Below are 24,290 nucleotides of genomic sequence, written 5' to 3'. Positions count from 1 at the left end.
AGAGCTTATATCAGCGTCGCCGATGTGCCGGATTTTTGTCCCCCAGGAGTTCTTTCACATGCCAGTAAATCTACTGACATGAGCCTGTCGCATTTAAACATACTTAAATGTCATCGACCTCGGCCGGGATCGAACCCGCAACCTCGAGCATAGAAGGCCAGCGCTATACTAACTACGCTACCGAGGTCGACACATATGAGAAAATGTGCTAATTTAACAGCACCTTAGGCCACTGGCGTGGCTCAGTCGGTTAAGGCGCTTGTCTGCCGGTCTGAAGTTGCGCTCAGGCGCGGGTTCGATCCCCGCTTGGACTGATTGCCTGGTTGGGTTTTTTCCGAGGTTTTCCCCAACCGTAAGGTGAATGCCAGGTAATCTATGGCGAATCCTCGGAGTCATCTCGCCAAATACCATCTCGCTATCATCTCATCGGCGCTAAATAACCTAGTAGTTGATATAGCGTCGTTAAATAACCAACTAAAAAACACCACCCTATTATCAAGAGGGGGCTCATGTCGGTATTATTATAATTATTTAGTTTCTTACTAATCAGTTTGTGGAACAGGATAAAGTGTTATTGTTGAGTTGGGCTACGGAAGAGCCCAGCATCAGAGATGGACATTTCTTCCGTTGGTAACCAAAATTGGTCAATATAGGAGAGTAATTTAAGCAATTGTGGTTCAGAATTGTATTCATGTTCACAATTCTTCTTTTTAATCAAAATGAATAGCCGGAGAATACGCTATGTAAGCTACCGGCATAGCTCAGTTGGCTAAAGCCTTGCTTGCCGATCTGGAGTTGCGCTCGAACGCGGGTTCGATTCCCGCTTGGACTGATTACTAATCCCATCGATGCTAATTAACCTCGTAATTGATACAGCGTCGTTAAATAACCAACGTAAACAAAATGTGCTCTGTAACGACTGATATAACTTCGTGCATTAATCTGTAATTATGTAGCCTATTAGGCCTATTTATAATTATGTGGCAATGTGAAAAACTGTTTCTTCTGTGGTTTGTATTTGTACTTTTTAATATTATACTTAACATGAAAGCTTTGTTGTCCCAAGCCCATTATTATTATTATTATTATTATTATTATTATTATTATTATTATTATTATTATTATTATTATTACTCTCATAAGCATCAAACGTTGGCATCGTTTGTATTTAGGTCTTCGTATAAAACCCTAGTCTGTTCACGAACGTATGTCCATAAGCCTATAGTGGTGTAAGTATGCTTATTTAATTTTTGTAATAGAATTTGGCACTCTCGTAGCTGAATATAGAGGAATCCTGCCAGATCTGTAGCGACACTGTTTTCCTGGTTGGCAACAGGAAAACTGCGTGTCTGTGCATTTAATTGTACAAGCGTACAAGAGGAAGTGGCTATGCGTTTCTTCATTATTCAGACAACGTGCTTGCGGTCACTTAGTCACTTCCAAAGCTTGGAAAGCGTCTACTGAATGAGTTAAAATAAATGTCTTCATTTCTTATAAATCAATACTGTAAGCTGTGATAACGTTAACATTTATGGTACTATAATTATATGAGTAGAACAACACATTAAAAAGAAAAATATCTTCATATTTTAAAGGATTTTAGTATTAATTGTAATTGTAGGGCCTATTTGAATGCACTAAGCAATATGTTCTTTCTGATCAAGTGTCTATCTAGATATCTTAATTTTCTGGCGAAAATATTTGTATGCAAAGCCATTCATGTACGTAGCTTTTGCCGTATAACTTATCTCTTTGTAGTTCGGGATGATGACGGATCTTGCAGCATATAAATGGGATCTGACATCTGACCACTGGGCACAAATAAATTGAAATTTCAATTTGAGTAATTATGTTTGGGCTACAGATTAGTACCAGAAAAACATTGAAACTAATCAGACCGACATGGAATAAGTTTTATTGCTTGCAATTAATTCTTTTGGATAAATATGTAAGTATTGAGATAAGAACCGAGATCTTACACAGGTGCTTAAATATTGAAATGATCGTATTTGTATTATATACCCCGTTTAACATAGTTCAAAGACGAGTTTAAATCAAAACTGGTCAAATATCCATGTTGTGAAGTGTGGTCACTAATCTAATATATATAAAAGTGAATGTGGGTATGTATGTATGTATGTATGTATGTATGTATGTATGTATGTATGTATGTATGTATGTATGTATGTATGTATGTATGTATGTATGTATGTATGTATGTATGTATGTATGTATGTATGTATGTATGTATGTATGTAGGCCCTATGTATGTATGTATGTATGTATGTATGTATGTATGTAGACCCTATGTATGTATGTATGTATGTATGTATGTATGTATGTATGTATGTTTCTCTATACAAATCTACACGCTTTGACCGATTTGTGTCAAAGTTTGCACATTTAACCTTCATAACCAGGAGAAGAACATAGGCTACATTAAAATCTGACAAATAGACGTTAAATTAATTAAAAAGATAAAAACATAAAAATATATACGGTCAAATATTAATGTATAATATTAAATGTAATCTTCTACAGTCAATTGTTCTTTATTATTATCTGTTGTATTCAACATCGACTTTCATGAGGCCATGGAAAACGCAAAACGATATAAAATAACATTGTAGATAAGAAGGCCAAAATCTAGACAATTCATGCATTAAGTATCTTTATGCATTCCAGAACCGTATAATGTGTTTCTCGAGATAGTTTTAGATAGTGAGCAGACTGTGTTTTATCAAACTGAATTCTTGAATTCTTTGAAATCGCAAGGATTGTCAACACGTAATTGAATACTTAATATTGAATCATCAATAGTACTATTGCGAAATATTGATCCACAAAAAGTATGCAATGGAACAGGAATTGGTGTGAAAAAACTCATGCCAAACGTAACAGAAGTGATAGTATTAACTGGCAAAACGAAAAGAAAAGATGATTTTATCCCACATATTCCTATGGTAGCCAGTAACATGCCATTCGATTTTAAGCAACTGCCATTTCAGTGCGACTAGCATTCGTAATGACCGTAGTAAAATAAAGCTCAAAGATAGTCACTCAAAGTTGCAGGCATTCACTTAAAAACTCCGTGTTTTTCACGTTGTAAATAAATTGCGTAACTTGCTTTCGAGGGAGCACACCTAAACATATATACACATTTATACAAAAGAGGGAAAAACGAATTGTATGCATATCAATGATACTTTTGTCATGTTCTTAATGTAATATGTGAATATACGTAAGCCCACTGAAAATAACACTATATTAATTCTAAAATGCGTATCTTTCAAAATATTATTGTCCGTGTCCAATAATGTATTATTGCGAAATTCTATCTGTGTAATCATGTTGCCAGTGTAGAATGTTAAGCGTTGTGGAAAGAACAGTCACTTCATTTCTATAACATATGTCTTTGATAATATTATTATTTATGTTGACTTCTTGCAAAATTATACTCTATCTGCAGTCTGTACATAAAATAAAAAGTAAAATATTTAATATGTTCTGAATTTGTTAGATGTAATATCTCGAGTCATATTTAAAAAGCCCGGGTGTGATATAAGCGGACGTACAGCTGTCAAGGGGTAAAAAATCTTCCAATATAAACTGAATTATATATGTATATATTGATTTTTTGGTACGACCGATAGACAGATAAATTTCGGCTCACGATGACACCCCAACGGATTCAGACTGGGAACAAGGGAATTCCCTAATTACCGTCAGCTCTCTGAAGTTCAAGTGAAAGCACACGTAAACGTAAAATTACGTGAAATGTATGTCAGCACAGCTTCAGATCAATGTACAGATCTTATAATTATTTATCTCTGCCTCAATACAACGTCACATTTGTGGTGGGGAGGAAAGGAGACGGCAGAAAAATTATTTAATACACTGACAGCCACGACTAAGGTAAGGCACTTGAAATTTAGCGGTAACTGACCGGCAGAGATAAAATGTAAGATCCGTAGAACATTGAATCAACACTAAGGGGGCGTAGAGAGATCGAAGGGTGTGTTTTTGTTTTGCTAAACTTCAAGACAATGTTAACTCATTTAAAGGTTGTGTGACTGTAGCCTGTATATATTTTCGTTGGGTTTTACTTTGTTTATACTGTAGTTTGATTTTTCCATTATTTTATTTGTATTTCTGGCGGTGTGGAAGAAAAGGCCTAATGGTCTTATCTACACCGGAATACATAAATAAACAAAACAAATAAATGTATAAATTAAAAAAAAAAATTAAATGTGAAGCACATGACGAAATGTTTTCTTCTCGGTGCCTGATCTAAACTCTTTTAAATTTAGTTAACCCTGGCAGGCATTTGGCTAAGGAGTTCATTAATTCATGTAAGTGGTTAAGTAAAGATTCATCTTTATGGACGAGGAAAGCTTAATAAATACAATTTGTTATGGTTGTCTATAGTTGAGTTTTTGAGATTTCCGAAAATTTAATAACCAGTTCAATTAAAAATAGAAGCAGAAAGGAAAACCCGCGCAACGCCGGGTACTTTCAGCTAGTATTGTATAAAATTCGGGCTTTATATGCAGTTATATACATTGAGTAGTTTAATTATTTAGTAACTTTATTTCAGAGTAATCGCTGTTCACATTGCTGCATCACTGCATTTTTCTGCTTTCACTTCTACTCCTTATTTTTGCTCTTTCACCCCCTCATTCTCCTATGAACCACTTTTCTCTTTTCTCAGGATTAGATTTCAACTATGTATTAACTTATAGTGTATCCGAATTTGACTCTAGATGATTTTTTATTTTTGTTTTTATTTTTATATTTGCATTTGCATTTTTAATTTTTATATTTTTTTGGTTTATTTTATTTTATTTTATTTTTACTTTTTATTTGATTTTATTTTTATTTTGTATCTTTTATTTTATTTTTATTTTTTTATTTTTTATTTTTATTATTTTTTATTTTCATTTATATTTATATTTGTATTCATGGTGTAATGGAAGAGAAGGCCTGATGGCCTTAACTACACCAGAATAAATAAATATATATATATTTTCATTTTTATATTATTATTATTATTATTATTATTATTATTATTATTATTAGCCTTGCACTGAGAGTTCTTTCGAATTGCAGACATGGATGTGGTCAATGATCAGCTGTTTGTCACGCACGATTCACACGCTTAGCACCAGATGAGGTTTAAGTGGGGAGATACTATTTTGCTACACATTCTGTGAACGTCCTTTTGCACTGGGGAACAAACTTCATTTGATAAAACATGCTGTTCTTAAATCACAGATTATTCCTTCATAGCCTGTGCAATAAAATGGTTCGTCAGAGCAAAATGTATTGAGAAGAAACAATTAGTGTTGTAAAGATGGTACTTTCTCTTACCTTTTACGCGTTTCGTAACAATTCAGTTCCTCTATCATGTTGCGACATTGTTCTTATAGTTTTTAACTGTTATTTAAAATATACAAGCTGGATAGTAGTCTACATAGGCCTTAAATGAAACAATTTGATAAATCACCAACATAAGAAGATTAAGAGCCCATTCAGACAAGGCCACTTTTAGAAACGCTGCCGCTTGTGAATAATGGATATAAAGGGGGGCCTTCACACACAACCACAGAACAGTGCCGCTACAGACGCTCTGAGTGGTTGGGCTTCGCCACTGTTGGCGCTTTCCGTCGCGATACCAAGAATTAAATTGTTGATTTCACACGGCGTCACAGCGACGCCATTATTTTAGTGGCGCATGAGTGGTGCGTCTGTGACGCTGCTAACGCACGACTGTTGGGCCACCAATTCGTTACACTGTGACGGTGTAGGCTATACAGTATACAGCTTATTGTGCCACGGTTTTTTCTTATTTTTTTTTCCTTCGAATTTCATTGTTAATTCCATCTAGAAGCTCTTGAAATGACTTCTTAGATAAGGGGGGAAAAAAAAGCTTCCCATCGTCCTGATGTAAATTACTGAACAAAGTATGAAATAGTCCTCGATTCAGTCTTTCCAAAACCAATGGATGTACCCAGACTCTTCTATTTTTACGTTCATTCTTAATCCGTACGAGCAAATTTGTCAAAAGTGCCTATGTCCTTCTATGTTCATGTTCACTGGAAGACTGAAAAATTCTCTAGTGTAAAGCAAGGCTTCAAACGCGCATCCGCAGGGCCTAACGCGCCACTAAGTGGTCCCGTATGAAGGGGCCCTTATATTCAAAAGTCATTAATAAATGAGAGACTACAATTTAATGTACGCAGAAATAAGAAAACCTTTCGTTTTCTAAATTGCATACAAAAGACACCTTCTTTTTTTCTTATTCTTTTCCTTCATCCAGTCTTGTATTAGGCCTTATAGCTTGTTATGGTCTCATTCCACAGTTTTAGCGGACGGCCCAAAGATCTTTTCTCTCGTGGATGGTAATTTAGCATTTCGCAAAATATTCTTCAGAAATCATTCTGAAAACATATCTCCGTTTTGTTCTATAATTGTGAATGTTTTCTAAAACTGGATTGCTTATTGGTTCTTCTAAAAGTCAATATTTTTCTTCTTAACTAATTTAAGGGTATTATTGTAACCCGCAATTCTTCTTTAAAACTACATTTCATTGACAATATTTTAAATTCCTAAAATAAAACATTTCACCATTTATTGTGCATTGTATGGGTTAATAATAATAATAATAATAATAATAATAATAATAATAATAATAATAATAGTTTTATTTTCCCTGGCAGAGTTAAGGCCATCAGGCCTTCTCTTCCACTATTACTTTTATTTTTATATTTATGACAATTATAAGTAGCCTACAATAACGGTTTATAATGAGTATTTTCATTTTTACTACGAGGAAGGAGGAAAATAGGAAAGATTGGAGAATTATGAGTTTGCAGTGAAAGACCTGCTCTTAGACAGAACAATATGATTGAATGAATAATGAACCTCTGAGCAATCCCGTCGCTTTTCATTCAAAACCTTTCAAATCTCACTTCAGTTGTTCACCCACATGTAAAAACCTTTTTACAACCGAGTGAAAATCCTGTAACAATGAAAGGTTATTTTTTCTTTCGGCTATCTACTTACGGCCAGAGGGTGCACTTCTACAAAATTCGTAACGAAAAGTAGAAATAATTCTGTATAAAAATTTCTGTTAACAAAACGTTTTTCTGCCGAAAATAAATTCACTGTATCGTTTATCACTTAATTTTAAGTACGCTAATACAGAAATTACAGAGAATGTCGTCTGCTGAATATTGTAGTGAATTTTAATTTCAAATAGAGACCCAACAAATTTTACTAAAATTATATTTTGATGTGCATCGTTGGCGGATAAAGATAATTGGAGCTACTGAATATAACAAAATCCGATCAGAACTTACGAAAAAATCGCTGTAGACAGGCAAATGGCATGCCTAAGCATTTTTGTGATTAAGGTGAAAACTTATTTTCGTGAAAATCTCCAAATTGATCTTTTAGCAACACAACACTTCTTCATATTTAACACAATACAAAAATAGAAAGGTGTTAAAATAATTAGAATAAAGAAATGAAGACTCGCATCTAAATTTCGCGTAAAGTTTTCATTTGCAAGATGCCCTGCTGTCCATTCAAAAGTGTCTACAGTGAGTTCAGCGAATTAGTTCTTAAATAAATGTAAACATACTTACAAATTTAAATTTAAATTTAAATGGCTTTTAAGGAACCTGCAGGTTCATTGCCGCCCTCACATAAGCCCGCCATCGGTCCCTATCCTGTGGAAGATTAATTCACTCTATCATCATATCCCACCTCCCTCAGATCCATTTTAATATTATCCTCCCATCTACGTCTCGGCCTCCCCAAAGGTTTTTTTTTCCCCCTCCGGTCTCCCAAAATAAATGTAAACATGCAACGAAATGTTATAGTCCTAAATGGTTTAATTTTAATACTTTATTCAAATCTCACTAAAACGCTCAAATGATTTTTAAAACGAATTTCACACAGGAACATCTAGCATTGATCTTATAGCTTAGATTCCATGAAATTTCTTTGCCGTTGGCGAAACTGTTTCTTTGAAGCATATAGTTTCGCACATGGGCAACAGGAGCGCTCCTATCCACAGAGTGCTTCTACTCCACTCTCGCGATAATGTTGAGTACTACCACAACAAGTTTTCGGTCTCTGAATCGATCAGATGCCTCACTACAGTATTTCTGTCCAACATATTGCAGTGTTGGTCCAGCTGGGTTAATGAAGGCATAGAATGAGTGTATTTTATAATTATACTGTATATGTTGTTTAGTCAAATGTCTGAAAACAAGTCTGAACCTCATAAGTGATACAATAAGTCGTCACTCATGAGGAAGCTAAGTCAGGAGATAATGGGGTAAGATGGCCAGTTTTTTCCCCACTTCATCGCTGATCAGCTACGTATTACACTAATCATACTTCAGATGTACACAAACAATTGTTTTTCTTCCGACACATCCCGTCAAGTGAGATGATATATCATCGATAATCCCGTTGTTGCTGATGTTTATGTATAGGATGGAAGGAACCTTGCAGATTGAAAGGGACGATAGGGTACAGGAAATGAATATAAAACCTATATTAGGTTTTGTGATTAAATGCACGGTTAATTAGAAAATAAGTTTGAAGTTTCAGCAACCCGGCAACATCGTCGCTAACACACACTACTCGTAATACAGATGTAAGAAAGAGGTCAATGAACTCTGTGAGTGTCGGTAGGTGAGCTGCTCTTTGCCAAGACGTTGCCACTTGCTCGCTTCGTGCAATGGCTTGAATTTAGAGGTTTTTAAAATTAAACTTGCACGAAAACCGTGCACGACAGAGTGATAAATTATTCTTTATTAGATTTTCTGTCGATATGGACAAAAATCACAATCCTATTCGTAATAGTTCCGAATAAGAGACTGTTAAACATTTGGAAAAAAAAAAAACTTTTTTTTTTTTTCTGAAAAACTATGAACTTTCCACCAATATGATATTACAGATTTTTAGTTACATACAACGTAAACTATTCGCTCTGGAAATCTGCAAGGCTGTTTCACTTCCATCCTGTATATCTCCCTATTTTGTAGTGTATAATATATAATGATCAGCCTGTAGCATAGGCAATTCGGGTTTGAATCCCTGTAGGTCTGCAATATTTCTTTCAAAGATCCACAAGTAATACTTGTGACGAATATGGACGCAGTTTTGGTTTTCTCGGAGCAATATCATACTGTCGATCTCCATTTCATTACCATTCCATAGCATCCACAATCACCGACAGGGTAAGTGCGGAAGGACTAATTTAGGGACGAGTGAGTTGCTTGCTCGGAATCTGGATATTCAGCGAATCTTAGTGTAGTCAGCGTAATAATTCACTCACATGATTCGTTCTTCTCCTTAAAGATGATGATGATGATGATGATGATGATGATGATGATGATGATGACTTTTCTAGTTTGTTATTTAACGACGCAGTATAACTACTCTCTTATTTATTGTCAATGGAATTGGTGAGATTTGGTGAGATTAGGCCGAGGATTCAGCATAGATTACCTGACATTTGCTTTAGGGTTGGGAAAAATCTCGGAAAAAACCCAACTAGGTAATAATCAGCCCAAGCTGGAATCGAACCCACACTCTAGCGTAGGCCTGCATAACTAGCAAAGTAGGGGAACTATGACGTCAGCCTCACTCCACTTCTACTGGGGATGATTGACTTCCGCCCCGAGAATGAATGTTGATGCAGCCGAGCATAACTAGAACGCCGTGACGCACAGGTAGAAAAGGTGGGTGGGGTGAGAAAGGAGAGGAAAGCAGTCGCTGTCAAGAGCTACAGTTCTGCAGGCCTGCTCTAGCGCAACTCCGGATCGGCAGGCAAGCGCCTCAGCCGACTGAGCTACGCCGGTGGCTATGATGATTATTATGATGATACTGATAGTAGTGGTAAGATATTTTGGTGATGATAATGGACAGACAAGGACATAGTGCATACGAGTACACATAAAAGCAAGCGATAAGAGACAAGCGACAAGTGATATCAATATATCGTTGTTGTTCCTGCAGGAACCCGTATGTGCAAAATATAAAATCTTTCAGTAGGAAGAAAAAACACATCATATGGCAGCCGTACATAGGAGACTGTGAATTCTTATATTTTCGAAAGAAAAAAATATAATTACATATAGGAGATTTTATTATTTGCTATATCACTATTTAAGTTATTTAATAGAACAAAAATCTGAAAATCGATAAATATGTCACATAAGAGTTATTGCAGGAACAACGACGATATGTATCTGCACTAACAATAAACATGAATTGATGGAAAAATAGTTCATATAAGGAAATTCAGAAAATGAATAATATAAGGTATTCGTAATTACAAAGAATTTGGGTAAACAGTTATAATGCAATAGTACTGAATTAAAGAAAAAAAATCATTATCGACATCATTATCTTCTTCTTTCCTTCTTCAAGGTTTATACCTGATGGGCTGTTCCATCTTCAGTGAAAGTGTCTGCCTATCTATCAGAGGCGAAGAAAACTTTCGGTACGACTAACAATAAGATGGAAGAAGAGACAACCCTTGCTCAGGGTTATGGGTGAAATCTGTAATAGTCGTCGAATATTTGAGCAGAAGGAACAACCCTCCATACGGGGGAGAACATGAGAAGCTCTGTCATAAGTAGACCTCGGTTGTTTAGGCATTAAAACCGTGTATTTTAGACGCCGAAAACAGGAACTTCTAAAGAAAAAATAGGCACTTATTCTAACGGAATAGGCACTCATAAAAACAAAATGGGCACTAAAAAATTAAATTAAGCATTGAATAAATCTCTGATCAGTTACTTTCATGACTAAAAATATATAAAAACACTGAACTTCAAATATTAATACGACAATGAGATAATTAACTTCCCTTTTTGTTTAATACTTCCATTCCTGTTCGTTCTGGCTGCTATAATTGGCATGACAATAAATTACAAGAATAATTTCTAAATGGGTGGGACCGTAAGTTATACCTTTTGCTGTTTAAAACCATTTTATATGCAGAAAAAGAACGTTCGACATCCACTGATACCACAGGTGCATATTTGAATTTTGAAATATTGCAAAGTTTAACATCTTTTGGTGTTGCATGTTGTTCTCTGTTCTTATTCTATGAGAGAAATTTAGCGCAAGTTGAGAATAAACTGAGAAAAAAAAATAATAATTAAATACGCAGTATAAATTTTTCTAAAATAGGAACTTTAAGAAAGACTAGTACAGGAATAGGCAGTAACGGTCAAATAGGCATTTTAGGCACTATATAACTTCGTCAAATTTACTCCATACGTGTGGCATATAAATATTAAAATATATATATATATATATATATATATATATATATATATATATATATATATATATAGTCATAAGATTAAAAATGTCAGCCCCATCACTGACCCTACCTTGCGCGGCACCTGTAACACATAAATCCCAGGGAAATAGCTGGGCTGATCAAAGAGAAAGTAGAATTTTAAAAATATATTACTTAACGACGTTGTATCGACTGCGCGATTTTCAAGAGTAATGGAATTAATCTTCTTCTTACTATGTTTGATGAAGTATATACGTCCGTTGATGTGACATATTAATGAATTTAAATACTATTATAGTCACAATCATGCCATGGTATGAAAGAAAAATTTCACAACCTCGAGCGGGAATCGAACCTGCGACTAAGCAGTGCTGACTAATCAGACGCTATGGACAGTACTCTATAACAGAGTCGCAAGTATGAAAGGATAATTCCAAGCCTTTGGCATGAGACGAACTCGATAGCTCAGTGGTAGAGCGCCTGACCGAAAAACAGCAAGTCGCAGGTTCGATTCCCGCTCGAGGTTGTGAAATTTTTCTTTCATACCATGGCATGATTGTGACTATAATAGTATTTAAATTCAGTAATGGAATTAGTTATATGAGTTGGTATTTGGCTAGATACATACAGTAGTGGCATAAAAAACCGGACCGACCCTTGTAGCTGATTTCAGAGCCTTGTTCACTCCAGAGCACGATAGACTGGTAACTAAGACTTTCGTGGTTCGAATCCTGTCTGGGAAGGAAACTTTTTTTTTGTTCCTTATTCAAATTTATTCCCAGTACTTTTCGATTGCAGCGATATTTTACTACTTAATTAACTTATTATTCCCAGAACATGAATTTTACCAGCAATATAAAAGTATTGTTGACATTTTCGAACACTTAACACTTTGAATAGTAATTTGCAAGGCCAAGAAGTTAACATGCAGTATTAACAGTCAGGGATAAAATTCAAAGGATTTGTTAAGAAACTTTATTGGTAGATATCACTCCATAAAAGGGAATGTGACCCATTCCAGTGCATTAAAGAACTCGTGGAAAATTAAGCTACGACAAATACAGAGTTTGTTTTTGCGAACATGCAATTACGTTTGCGCAATTCTATTTCGGATGCTCATTTAAACCATATTTTCAGGGTTTCTATTGCTCCTGGTATAACTGATATCATCGCAAAAAAAAAAAATAACGAAAGAAACATCAATAGGCTACCTTTTATGTTAAGTGTTATGTTTCTGTCAAAAAAAAAAAAATATTCAAGTTACCTCAACACACTTCCTGTCAGATATTACTCAAGACTTAATAAAAACAAATTTGTAAATAAATATGTAACTTACATTTATTTATTTCACCTTTAAGTATACAGTTTGCACCGACATCTTCAGTACTGTCTTGTTAATGCGCGTGCAAAGTACATTGCGCAGTGCAGTGCACTCTGTGAAGCTCTGCTTTAGGAGGACAGGATCCGAATGAGTCGTACTTAGCCTTACATTATACGTCCTGTATGCCTATACTATATGCGATGATTTTTCAAATCCAACAGATGGTCCAGGTGACAATCCTCAGACAAATACCTAATAAGCCCCAGAGCCCGGAGCACCAAGGCGTTCTACAGTATATCAGAATCGGAAATCCATACTACTTCACCCCAACCTATTATAACTACTACAGAGGATAAACGTATTAGGATACGGACACGTTGGAGCGACGATAAACGATAAAAGAATCAGCGATGTTACATCAGAGAGAATTGAAGCATGCATTGTCATTGAGGTGTGCATATTGGAGTAACGATAAAAGCGAAGATACACGATAAAAGCGACGAAAAAGAAAAGTTCCATTTTCTTTGCTCTTGTCGTTTATATGATCTCTGATTAAGATAATATTAATCTGTATAATGACCGGTGGTTATCAATATATCCGAATATTAATCGTTTTATTATTATTTCGGCATATTAAATTAATTGTTGTAAATATTGGCAAATTGATCAGTTGTGTATTTATTCGTCATATGTTATGTGATCACAAGAACCAATTACAACACAACGAATTTATACTATCTTTGGGATGAGAAACGGGTTTAATTTTGTACGTATTTAAGTTATATTAACCTTGAACTTAACAGCTGATATTTCCTATATATCTTCTTTCATTAAGTGCATGCACAGAATATCTTCTACTGATAAATCAAAATGTTGGCTTCCCGCGTCCTCGTTGCTCCGATATGAACACTTGATTCTTTGATAATACCAAAGCGTCGCTAGATCGTTTCTTTCATCGTTTATCGTTGCTCCAACGCGTTCTTACCCTTAGATATACTAGGTCGTAGCGCTGGATTGTAGCTCTTCCTCTTCTCAAAGAAAAGAATAAAAATGTATCGTCTTATGTAGGCTACGTGAAAATTGTACATGTCATTTTAAAAATTACCTTAGATATCATTTTGTCTACATATTTACCCCTTTCGACACAGAACACAGGACTGGACTCTGGATACAAAGTATTCGGTGTAACCATAACTGAACATACAATACTAAGTAGTGTTGCTATTACGTATTTCGTTCCGAAGTTGATCGATACCTTTATAACCTGTTTTGGTAACTACAAAAATATTTATACATTAATATCGTCACCCAATATTATTGAATGGATCGAGAAGGTCAAATAGATATCTCAATAGCAATAGAGAATGCGAATCGTAAGAGTTTTCTGTTTTACCTGTAGTCGAGATCTCCAGCAGTGAAGATGAAGCTGGCTTCAAACATCGCTGCGAACAAAATAGCCACACTGAGCAGCAAATAGTTGGTAGCTTGGAACTTTCCGAAGTGCTTTAACTCGTCCAATACTTCGTCTAGGTCCATATTTCTCCGCAGCGATCAAGGGCGCTGCAGCAAATTACAACAAAAGTACTGTATAAGTTATTAGCTGCATTTTAAATAAAATTGTGTGTGACGATTCACTTAGTTATCTAAGAACCAGGAACATTACAACTTAACATTATCGGGGATACATAATAGCCTATGCTCTTCTTAACGTATCTTTTAATTTAGAAGTGGAAAAATATTCTCTGCCTACAACGATGTTAAAGTAGTCTCCCAATGTTTCTAATGTTTTCCATTAGTTTCAGGGCTAAAACCCTGCCGAAACGATTGATATTGCAAGGAGATAAAAATATTGTATTTAGGAACGCTGCATTCGAACAGAAATCTATGTTATAGATTTATAACTAGAATTCGAAGTTGAGGTCGCGGAGATACAGGTTAACTGATATCGCAGTAATGGATGGAGGTGGGGGAACAGGCTAGGGCTTCTTTACTTCTGCCATCTTCTATCGTTCTATCCACTGTGCTGTCTGTCTATGGATGACATTGAAGTTTTCGTACGTAGTATTAGCACAGTCTACTATATACAGTCACGAAGCTCAATACGTAGTAAATATGCATCCGTTGATAGTTGCTAACCACTAGGATCGCTAATATCGCTTCATTACAGACAATGCGAAATAGTACCTGCACAGTCTATTGTTTCTAGTACCCTCATAAACTCAAGCTTCATGACTGTATACTAGGCTGTGATATTAGCACTGAACCTGGACATTTGGAACAACGTGGAGTCATTGCGATGCCGAAAACGAAATGTAATTGAAACAAATTTTTAAATTACGTTATTAATTTTCTTCCACAAAGAAATTAAATAAAATAAGAATTAAAATAAAATACATTTTACAAGAGGCAGAATGTATCAACACTGCTGGAAAAAGAAATAATGTCTTAATTATGGAGTAAAAATGTATAAATTTATTTTGAAATATAGCCTATAAGAATTGTTAAGAAATTATAACTTGTAAGAATTGAAATTAAACATTAAAGGAATATTTAGAATAGTAATTCAAATTAGTATTAATAAATATAAATTTGATATAGTTTATGTATTGTAATTTGTAATTCATTTGATTCTCAGTTCTCTCCATTTAATTATCAAGTTAACCTACAAAATTTTAATTTTGACTTCTTACTATATTAATTTCTCGTCAAATGCAATATTTCAGTTATTTTCATTTTAAATATTAATATCTTTCTTTCTTCATAATAATTTATTAAGCTATGTACTAGGCCTAATATATATAAATTTAGCTTCCCTTATGAAAACGTTGCCAGACCTGACAAAGTGTAGCTATTGCATATAATTTGGAAACAAACCTAAAAGGTAAAATGATATACATTTGAAACGGTTAGGAAATCGAATATACAAAATGTCAGAAAAATTTACACCTGAGTAGCATTTGTGCTCATTTACAGTTAAGAAAGGGGGAAAAAATATCATCAGATAGATTAGAATGATTTAAATGCCATATACCGCGAGAAAAATAATAGTACGGATTTACTCCGAACACGAGTTTTACTCATGCAGGACTTAAGATTTATAGCAAATAGGACATAATATTGTTTTCTAGGCCCAATTGTATAAAACTTCCTGACTAAAGATCAACTTTGATCGAAGATCGAAAAGTGAACCGAGTTCAGACACTTCTTCTATTATATAAAACTTTTCTGCGATCAAATTACCTTGGTTCAAATGCAATCTAAGTTCACGTGAAAAGGATTTGGCAACATCGCATAAACAGGTGAAATACGTGATGCGCGGACCATGTTATACAGGTTTGTTCAGTGTTACCAATCTAGCGACTTTAACTCTTTTTCAACAACAATTTCTTTTAACTTTTATATTGCTTAAATAGGGATTCAGTGACCTTTTTAGCACCCCATAGTGACAAAATTGAATCTTTCTTTGTTGATAATGAGAAATCTAGCGACTTTACAACTACTTTTTGGCGACTTTCCGTATACTCTGTTGGAGACACTGGTTTTTTGTGCAATGTAAATAATGGCGGACAATAAGAAGAAGGTTGACTGTTCTCCAAGTTGTTATCATGTTATGGTGTTTGATACTGCTAAATATAATAAAGCTTTATAAAACGACAAGTTTTGTTTAGTAATACAGTAAATTGAAAATTTATCATATCCATTAATAATTCATGGTTGTTATAAACATAATATAATTATAGGTTATGTTATTTGATATTGCTGAACACGATAGAGCCTTATAAAATATAAGATTGTTTGTGTATTAAGGCAAGAAATTGAAAGAAATATATATAAATGTATCTATCATATCTATTGATATTAATAATAATGGATATTTTATTTGCACAATCTGTCACTCGTATATTTCAAACAGAAAAGAAATAACTGAACTTGGATCATCTAACTTAATCGGAGAAATTTCTTCAGTCAAAGTTGACTTTAGTTTGAGATAAATTAATCTCAGATTAGACTTTATACAACACAAAATTCCAAGTTCAGCTGAAACAAGGATCAATTTAACCTCTGATCTAAGATTAAATGGTTTATACAATCCGGGCCTAAATGTTTGTATAAGGCCCAATTGTATAAAACTCCCTGACTAAAGATCAACTTTGATCGAAGATCGAAAAGTGGACCGAGTTCAGACACTTCTTCTATTGTATAAAACTTTTCTGCGATCAAATTACCTTGGTTCAAATGCAATCTAAGTTCACGTGAAAAGGCTCTGGCAACATCGCATAAACAGGTGAAATACGTGATGCGCGGACCATGTTATACAGGTTTGTTCAGTGTTGCCAATCTAGCGACTTTAACTCTTTTTCAACAACAATTTCTTTTAACTTTTATATTGCTTAAATAGGGATTTAGTGACCTTTTTAGCACCCCAATAGTGACAAAATTCAATCTTTCTTTGTTGATAATGAGAAATCTAGCGACTTTACAACTACTTTTTGGCGACTTTCCGTATACTCTGTTGGAGACACTGGTTTTTTGTGCAATGTAAATAATGGCGGACAATAAGAAGAAGGTTGACTGTTCTCCAAGTTGTTATCATGTTATGGTGTTTGATACTGCTAAACATAATAAAGCTTTATAAAACGACAAGTTTTGTTTAGTAATACAGTAAATTGAAAATTTATCATATCCATTAATAATTCATGGTTGTTATAAACATAATATAATTATAGGTTATGTTATTTGATATTGCTGAACACGATAGAGCCTTATAAAATATAAGATTGTTTGTGTATTAAGGCAAGAAATTGAAAGAAATATATATAAATGTATCTATCATATCTATTGATATTAATAATAATGGATATTTTATTTGCACAATCTGTCACTCGTATATTTCAAACAGAAAAGAAATAACTGAACTTGGATCATCTAACTTAATCGGAGAAATTTCTTCAGTCAAAGTTGACTTTAGTTTGAGATAAATTAATCTCAGATTAGACTTTATACAACACAAAATTCCAAGTTCAGCTGAAACAAGGATCAATTTAACCTCTGATCTAAGATTAAATGGTTTATACAATCCGGGCCTAAATGTTTGTATAAGGCCCAATTGTATAAAACTCCCTGACTAAAGATCAACTTTGATCGAAGATCGAAAAGTGGACCGAGTTCAGATACTTCTTCTATTGTATAAAACTTTTCTGCGATCAAATTACCTTGGTTCAAATGCAATCTAAGTTCACGTGAAAAGGCTCTGGCAACATCGCATAAACAGGTGAAATACGTGATGCGCGGACCATGTTATACAGGTTTGTTCAGTGTTGCCAATCTAGCGACTTTAACTCTTTTTCAACAACAATTTCTTTTAACTTTTATATTGCTTAAATAGGGATTTAGTGACCTTTTTAGCACCCCAATAGTGACAAAATTCAATCTTTCTTTGTTGATAATGAGAAATCTAGCGACTTTACAACTACTTTTTGGCGACTTTCCGTATACTCTGTTGGAGACACTGGTTTTTTGTGCAATGTAAATAATGGCGGACAATAAGAAGAAGGTTGACTGTTCTCCAAGTTGTTATCATGTTATGGTGTTTGATACTGCTAAACATAATAAAGCTTTATAAAACGACAAGTTTCGTTTAGTAATACAGTAAATTGAAAATTTATCATATCCATTAATAATTCATGGTTGTTATAAACATAATATAATTATAGGTTATGTTATTTGATATTGCTGAACACGATAGAGCCTTATAAAATATAAGATTGTTTGTGTATTAAGGCAAGAAATTGAAAGAAATATATATAAATGTATCTATCATATCTATTGATATTAATAATAATGGATATTTTATTTGCACAATCTGTCACTCGTATATTTCAAACAGAAAAGAAATAACTGAACTTGGATCATCTAACTTAATCGGAGAAATTTCTTCAGTCAAAATTGACTTTAGTTTGAGACAAATTAATCTCAGATTAGACTTTATACAACACAAAATTCCAAGTTCAGCTGAAACAAGGATCAATTTAACCTCTGATCTAAGATTAAATGGTTTATACAATCGGGCCTAAATATTGTACCTTTCATAGTACTAGAACATTATCGGTATTTAATATTATTATTTTAAGACAAGTTTATTTCTGTGATTTATACTTTGCAATAATTACTCTATTTATGTCGTTTATTTTAACTATACGTGTTGTACGTTCTAATAATAATAATAATAATAATAATAATAATAATAATAATAATAATAATAATAATACATTTTAAAAATCAATTTTTAAACAGTATTGCTCTGTATAAATGTTTATAGGTCTAAGAAAATATTGTGTTTCTACACTTTAGAGTCGCTAATATATAGGATCCGGCAGAATGATATCCCCCATTAGAAACATAAGTAAGAGCAACATAGATCCTATTCTAAATTTTATTTTACCATCTTACAGAAGGAGGTTTGCTATTTTGACATCACTTTGTTTTAAAGATAATATCGTCCAAATGCTTGCCCTCATGAGCTATACACTCCTCAAACAGTAACTGTGCGTCCTTCTTCCTCAAAAAGCATGGCTCTATCATTCCAAATTGTGTAACAGCACACCAAACAGTAACACGCTCGCTGTGGGGAGGACGCTGATGCATTTCTCGGGAAATTTCTGGGGACTAATATGGAATGTTTCGTTTGTTGACACAGCTCGACAAATGCTTATTCATTACTGAGCACAACAGTATCGCCTGGAACATTGTCCAATATGGTCTTGCAACCATCTTTGCGGTTGAGCCATTCACGTTGCCGAAGTTCCTGAACCACCGTAGCTTTGTAGGGATGGAACTTGAGATCTAGGTGTAAGATTCGTCTGACACTCCGATCAAATAATCATAATACCAGAGCATGTTTAACTGTTGAACGTCGTGGAGATGTGGTAACAGCATGCCTCAATGATGCGATATTCTCGGGAGCCCGAACGTTGCGACATCTACCGGACGACTTCTGTTTGAAAGTTGAACCTTTTGTCTGACATTTCTCACCCACATCAGTACGGTTTTCCTATCAAGCATTCTTTTGTGACCACCTACTGTAAAATGGGTACGAAATTTCCACAGCGTTGTAATCACAGTCACCATTTCTTAAAAATCCTCAACAACAAATTGCACGATGCTCACCTGCCCACACCATGATGGTATCTTAAATGGCAAGGCTTGTGTTGCTCGAAGATTATATACCATTCAAGCACAACTATCATGAAACCTGTATGGCGGCCAATTCTAACCGGAGAGATATTTCTGCCGGACCCTGTACATTGTATTCTAGCCAACATAATATTTACGTTTGTCCTTCAGCCGAAAATGTACTAATTTATTTGCTCGGCCTATATTACAAAATCTCCAACTGATACGGTGTGTGTATGATGGGAGAGGACTACCTTGCCAGCTGTTCTGTAAATATTGCTTTGTCCTGTGTGCACGTGACTTCAAAGTTTATATGCCTCAACTTCGAAGTCTATTTATAACACGCTGAAGAATCTTATGTCCGAATTAGAAGTCAATAGCAAAATTTGCAGGCTTTCTTTTTCATCCTCGTACAAAATTCATCTCTCTTAATTTATAATCACTTCTGATTACTTTTGCCAGAAACTTGCCTTCTTACGCTCCGCACAACTTCCATCGTTTCTTAAAATCATTCATAAAATAACAAATAGAATTCTTAATTACTTTAAAACACTTTGTAAATACTCTGCTATATATAATATAGTCAAAACATACTCATAAGGATTCAGAAAAGCTTTCTTCTCGAGCATTACTTCAAATAACTGTTTACGTATCACCGTAGGCCGCTTTTTCTCGCCGTCACCTATACAAAAAATATATACTGTATTTTGAAAAAAGGCGCGCGTTGTCAGTTAAACCGCAATATGGGATAAAAACCTAAATGTTGTTTTGTATTTTGGTCACAAAAATTCTGTGCGAGTAAGTGCCGATTTTTTAAAATCTCAGTATAAAAATCAACTTCATGACCGAAAATTTAATTTTCAATGCAGTAACTTCGAACATTTTTATTACAGTATTGACATGAATAAATTAAACTTTATACAGACCAAAAGTACATACCTTTGGACAGACAATCTACGTGGAATGTAAAAAAATATATATATATATTTTGCTTAAGAAGAACAAGCAAGTTATATACTTGTTTAGGAGTAAGGAACCTGTTGCAGAGCGACCGTATAATTGTGATTGTGAGCAGAGTCTATATTGAAGGGCACGTGCCATATTGTATGGGCTACCCCGTGCACACTTACACTCATTCCAAAGTTGTGGGACGAAGAAAATGGACCTTATTAATAAGCTTACAAAGAATCATTATAAAGGACAAGGACATTAGGCTTTAAAACGGAAGAGTTAAGATATATACAGTATAAAAACTGAAGCTCACATTTTTATCGGAAAATCTATACGTCTCTCTCAATGTTCTTTTTCGACATACTGAACTAGAATTATCTTTATATTTGACCTATTAAGCAAATTTCGACTTTTCCATAGCACACGACACAAACTTTCAACTTGCATTTTTCTAAGTTCTACGGTGAGAATCTGTGACATGATAGTTAGGTTAGGTTAGTTTAGGCTTTCCGTATGTCCTGCATGTACGAATATATGAGATTAGGTTAGGTTAGTTTAGGTTTTTAGTACGTCTAGCATATACGAATTATGACAGGTTAGGTTAGTTTAGACTTTTGTATGCCTTGGGCATATATGCCTACCAGGTGAAGAGGAATGTGCGTTTTCATTCATTTTGAAATGATCTCTCTCTTTATTTCATGTGTTAAACGAACACTTTTAGGTTACCAACATTGATCAATTCTTTCAAATGTTAGCAATTTTCTAATATGTTTTCAAGTCAACTGACGTTCTATATGAATTCTTTATATTCAAAACTATCTTCCCTCTCGAAATCGGACAATTTTTCCACTTTTTTCGTCAAAAAAACCTTTAGTGTCGCTTGCTATAGAAAACTCCAATTTTCTTTGATGAGAAGTGTTTTATTTAAAGACGCTTTCAGCTTAAAAAAAATTGCAGACAAATTCTGGAGTGTTATATCAGGGACAGAATTCTTTCACGTATCATAAATCTACGTCACAATACTTACAGCTTTATTTACCTCTTGGAGGAAGCTATGCTAAAGATTTTAATGCCCTTTAAAATCCATCGCACTTGACCGTGTTTGAACCCGAGGACCTCAGTCTAAACGGCTACCGAGGACGATAATCCCTGTCGTATTAACGTTCATTAGGCCTACATGCATCTTTTGAACGTCACATTTTGATATTAGTCACTTATAACTAGGGCATGGAGCAACATCATGCATGATAAGTAACGGATGTACGTCTGGAAACAGGTTTCGCTTAACACGAGGACGTTCGAAGAGTGACGGGGAAGCAAAGTGTCAGCTTTCAGCAATAAAATCTCACGAATTACATAGGCCTATTACATTACAGATGTAGTTTACATGATTACCTTATAATAAATGGTGGATCTATCGACCAACCTCTCTAAAGCACATTTCACATCTTTTGAAAAAAGGTCTACAGCTTTAGACACACGGTGCATTTCGTCTCTATCAATAGAACTGAACTCTGGGCACATGATGTTCCATTCAATTTATAAACAATAATGTTGTCTTACAAGACTTCAGCTATAACATTTTCGTTGCTTCGTTGTTTATGTCTTGGATACACCTCCCTGTTGAGCTAACTTTTTATAGCTTATGTAATCGTGATCGTGATTTATGCGCCTTTTTTAAATTCAAAATGGAACTGCTTCTATCACTTTTTTCTCCACAAAATTCTTGATTGTTGAATTAGATTGTTCTTAAGGGGAATTGGACGTTATCGAATGCAAAATAATGGTAAAAATAGTCTATCTTCAAGCGGTCAGAATTGTAATACTATTTATCACAGCTCTTTCATTTTTTTAGCGATATATGTATACACATTAAGCTTTAAAATGAAAGAAGAATGGTTAATCTAGTGTAAATCTTAACCTTAAGTTAATTTTTGAATTCAATCATAATTTTTATATAAATTCACTACATACCTGTGATTAGGTACACTCTATTCACTTATCATAGCACACATTGAATTAAAATTTTGGCCACTTACTGCTAATAGATACTAGAACATACCCTACTAAAATTATTAAAATATATGTAATATTATGGGCATACGGCTTATACAAATCTTCAATTCCTTTTTAATTTATTGAAGGTGATGATTGCTATAAGCCCTATGCCCATAATATTATAGATACATGAATAATTTTAGTAGGGTATGTTTTAGTATCTATTAGCAGTAAGTGGTCAAATTTTCAATTCAATATGTGCTATAATAAGTGAATAGAATGTACCTAATTACAGATATGTAGTGGATTTATAAAAAAATTGTGCTTAATTAAAAAAATAATTTAAGGATAAAGATTTACTCTAGAGTAACCATTCTTTTTCATTTCAAAGCTTACATATATCACTAAAAAATGAAAGAGCTGTGATAAATAGTATTATATTTATAACTGCTTGAAAAGAGGCTATTTTTACCATTATTTTGCATGCGATAATGACCAACTCCCCTTAAAAGCCAGCATATTTTCATATAAATATAGTACGACACATTTTGTACGATTTCTTCGTTAATAAGACTTAATATACTGTAAATGAAGATTCGCTATTCTAATAACTATGAACTAAACTCAACTCCACTGAATGGAAGTTAACTGTATACTAATGCACTAACCTTGATGTCCCTTCGGCCTGTGCTATCTGTCCATACTATGCAACACTGAACCTTCTCACGCTCTATCCATAGGCAGTGTACACACTATTTCCTTGACAGTTGCGTTCGAGCTACAACAGAAAAAGGCTGACGACATTTACCTGAGCAAAATTGTTTCCTTGCAAACGCTCTGTATTTTAAGATACACATTCATCACAAGTCGCAACGGGTAACGTTGTTACACGCATACTTGGTTATAGAAAAGAAATGGATATTTACATATGTTGTAATTATAGTTTATAAAGTTTAAACAATTTGTACTCACCCGTCTGCGTGAACAGTCGAACTCCTTGCGATGTGAGTTGTAATGTTTCGTCGAATGAAATAATTTGTCGAATGTAAAAATTATTCCGATTCCCGTAAAGGAACCGAAATTGAATTCCTAATAATGTACGTAACTCATTCATTTGTGTGTAGCTCATTAGCCAGACGTAATCTTTCCTAACGTTCTTCTCATCACGCCACAAGCTCTAAGAATAAAGGCAACTCATGTGCCAGCACATGTTCAATCTATCAACTTGCAAAACTCGACTGTAGATGTCCCCGCACTTGTGGAACTCATGTAAACCCATTACGACAAAATCTCCCGTGTTCAGAGCATTGTCACAATAATTCGGAAAGGATAAGATTTGAGAGACTTAGAAGGCACAAGTAATGGTTTGTAGGGTTTCAAGTAAAGGTCAGGTCAGGGAATAAGTTGAGCTTGGCAACACGCCGGCGTGGTAGCTTGGATCGATAGGGACCGCCAGAGCCCTGAACGAGGCCTTGGAAGCTCCTAGAGGCTGATCTTCATATCGTTGTTTTT

At 34.4% G+C, this 24,290-nt stretch overlaps 1 protein-coding gene across 1 annotated transcript in view; it reads right to left on the bottom strand.

Moving 5' to 3' along the window:
* The window catches only part of LOC138705838 (organic cation transporter protein-like), an 85,786-nt gene extending 61,905 nt beyond the window's left edge, over positions 1-23,881 (bottom strand). The window contains exons 1-3 of the mRNA XM_069834512.1: positions 23,751-23,881; positions 23,447-23,556; positions 14,050-14,216 (exon numbers count right to left, since the gene is read on the bottom strand). Of these exons, the coding sequence (XP_069690613.1) occupies positions 14,050-14,192 (143 nt within the window). The 5' untranslated portion in view covers positions 14,193-14,216; positions 23,447-23,556; positions 23,751-23,881. The remainder of the gene's footprint in view (positions 1-14,049; positions 14,217-23,446; positions 23,557-23,750) is intronic.
* Positions 23,882-24,290: the final 409 nt, after the last annotated feature.

Source organism: Periplaneta americana, chromosome 9 (assembly GCF_040183065.1).
Source record: "Periplaneta americana isolate PAMFEO1 chromosome 9, P.americana_PAMFEO1_priV1, whole genome shotgun sequence".
Lineage (NCBI taxonomy): Eukaryota > Metazoa > Arthropoda > Insecta > Blattodea > Blattidae > Periplaneta > Periplaneta americana.
Note: the sequence above shows the minus strand (reverse complement) of the source record. Positions and strands in the feature narration are given on the sequence as shown.